Source organism: Chrysochloris asiatica, unplaced genomic scaffold (assembly GCF_000296735.1).
Source record: "Chrysochloris asiatica unplaced genomic scaffold, ChrAsi1.0 scaffold00096, whole genome shotgun sequence".
NCBI classification, from domain to species: domain Eukaryota; kingdom Metazoa; phylum Chordata; class Mammalia; order Afrosoricida; family Chrysochloridae; genus Chrysochloris; species Chrysochloris asiatica.
This window is the reverse complement of record NW_006408614.1, coordinates 10,466,260-10,468,627: the sequence shown is the minus strand read 5'-3', so window position 1 is coordinate 10,468,627 and position 2,368 is coordinate 10,466,260. Positions and strand designations below refer to the sequence as shown.

General features: G+C 55.4%; 1 protein-coding gene across 1 annotated transcript in view; it reads left to right on the top strand.

Annotated features, from left to right (window-relative positions):
• PER2 (period circadian clock 2) overlaps nucleotides 1-2,368 on the top strand; it is a 41,927-nt gene that overhangs the window by 30,467 nt on the left and 9,092 nt on the right. Inside the window, exon 19 of the mRNA XM_006866824.1 lies at nucleotides 1,083-1,260. Coding sequence (XP_006866886.1) covers nucleotides 1,083-1,260 — 178 coding nt within the window. The remainder of the gene's footprint in view (nucleotides 1-1,082; nucleotides 1,261-2,368) is intronic.

The following is a 2,368-nucleotide window of genomic DNA, read 5'->3' as shown; positions in this document are numbered from 1 at the left end:
CTGGCAGGGGAAGGCCCCCAGCCCACTTTCAAATGCACTCTGCTTCTGAGTCCAGCAGTTCGGCTGTCAGAGGTACACGAGGGACTCGGGAAAAAGTGGCATCAGCATGCGTAAACCGAGGCACAAGACCGGGCTGGGGTCAGAGCTTGTGTCGTGTGTGTCACAGATAGTGCGTTCTTTATAAACAGAAGCCCTGGGACAGCCCCGTGTGGAAAGTCCAGGGACCGTTTTCCAGCAGTGTGTCTTCACTTCTTGTCTCTGTGTCCAATGTTGGTCATTGTCACAATCTTTCAAACGTTTTACTGATGCTCTTGCACGCACATAGGTGACAATACAATGCCAGCATCACGGTGTTGTTGAGTGCCACTGAGTCAGTCCCGATTCACAGAGACCCTGTATAGAGTTTCCAGGGAGCAGCTGGTGGGTTTGAACTGCCGACCTTGTGGTTTGCAGTCCAGTGCTGATCCTAGAGCGCCACAGCAGGAGTCCGGCATTGTTGAAAGCAGGAGGAAACCAACAGATTCGTGTGACTCACTTTATCGTGCTTTTTGATTAATTACAGCGGTCTGGAACCAAACCTACAATTTCTCCCAGGTCCTGCCTGTGCTTCAGTTCTCACGATTCTGGAGGCTGGAGGTCCGATGCCGCTGGGGCTGTGACGGGGGGGGGTCTGCTCCATGCTTTTCCTAGTTTGTGGTGACGCCAGGTACTCCATGGCTATTGGATGCATTGCTCCAATCCCTGCCTCTGTGTTGACATGCTGTCTTCTCGCTGCATCTCTCTGTTTGGATTCTCTTCTTTCACAAGCAAAGTTAGAGAACTGGCGGTCAACAGTTCCAACTGACCAGCCTCTTTGTAGGAGCAAGGTGAGGCAGTCGGCTTCCGTAACGATTGATGGCTTGGAAACCCTAAGGGACAGTTCTCCTTGTCCTGTAGGGTCACTGTAAGTCAGAACTGACTTGATGGCAGTGGCCTCCTTTCCAAGACGGATCATGTGCACCGATGCATTAGGGCTGCAGCTTATGTATCTGGGGAGAGCGGTTCGGCCTGTGACATCCCCTGGCTTCTCTCGGTTCCCACAGCTCAGTGGAGCCTCTGAGGCCCAACACAGCGATGCCCTGTCCACCTCCAGTGACCTACTCGACCTCTTGCTCCATGAGGACCTCTGCTCGGCCACGGGCTCAGCCCTATTGGGGAGCGCCACCTCAGGTTCCCTGGGTTCCGGGTCGCTGGGCTGCACAGTGTCCAGGAGTGGGACAGGTATGTGGACCTCCACCCCTGGGTCTTGGGGGCATGGGTGTGGTCCTGGCTGCATTGCCCTCAAGGGTGTTTGTGGAAGATTCTCTGGAGGTGTGACTCAGGACAAAGCAGGCAGATGAGGGGCAGACAGGTGTTCAGCCAACTCTCCTGCCACATGGTCCCCGGCTCACGGCTGCTCCAATGCAGCACGCTCAACCCGTGCCTCTCCCTGGCTCTGATCGGGAAGAACGTCCCAGCTTCCTTCCCGGTGTCTGCTGTCAGCATAACTAAAGGCCTCACTGCCCTCATCAGAGACCCCCAGACTCCCAAGGGGACCCCGAGTGGCAGCATACAGCCCCCCTTGCTGCATTTGTTCCACTCTCTTGAAGCTGAGCTGTGGATGTGTTCAAAACTTTACTGCCCGGGGTCTTTATCACCAAAGTGCACATGGTTGGCTGCGAACCAGTCCTGCCTCCCCCTCCCCAGAAACCCTGGCTGGTGTGTGCACCATCATCCCCTCCACAAGGAGGCCCGTGGTCAGCCGTGGTCACAGTGCTTAGAACTGGCTCTCACAGCCTCACTTCTGGGAGTTGGAGTTCCTGGTGTTGGTTCTATCATCACCCAGCGTAAGCCCATGTCTCCTCTGTGTGCCTGTCTGTCTGCAGTCTCCTGGCTGCGGGGTCACGTGCTGTCTTCCCTCTCTCTCTCTCTCTCTCTCTCTCTCTCTCTGCATCTCCTCCTCTCTCTCTCCTCTGTGTCTCTCATCCTCTCTCTTTCCTCTGTGTCTCTCCTCTCTCTCTCCTCCTCTGTCTCTCTCCTCCTCTGTCTCTCCCTTTCCTCTGTCTCTCTCCTCCTCTGTGTCTCTCCTGTCTCTCTCCTCTGTGTCTCTCCTCTGTGTCTCTCCTGTCTCTCTCCTCTGTCTCTCTCCTCTGTGTCTCTCCTGTCTCTCTCCTCTGTCTCTCTCCTCCTCTGTGTCTCTCCTGTCTCTCTCCTCTGTCTCTCTCTCCTCTGTCTCTCTCTCTCTGTCTCTCTCTCTCTGTCTCTCTCCTCTGTCTCTCTCCTCTGTCTCTCTCTCTCTCTCTCCTCCTCTGTCTCTCTCCTCCTCTGTCTCTCTCCTCTGTCTCTCTCC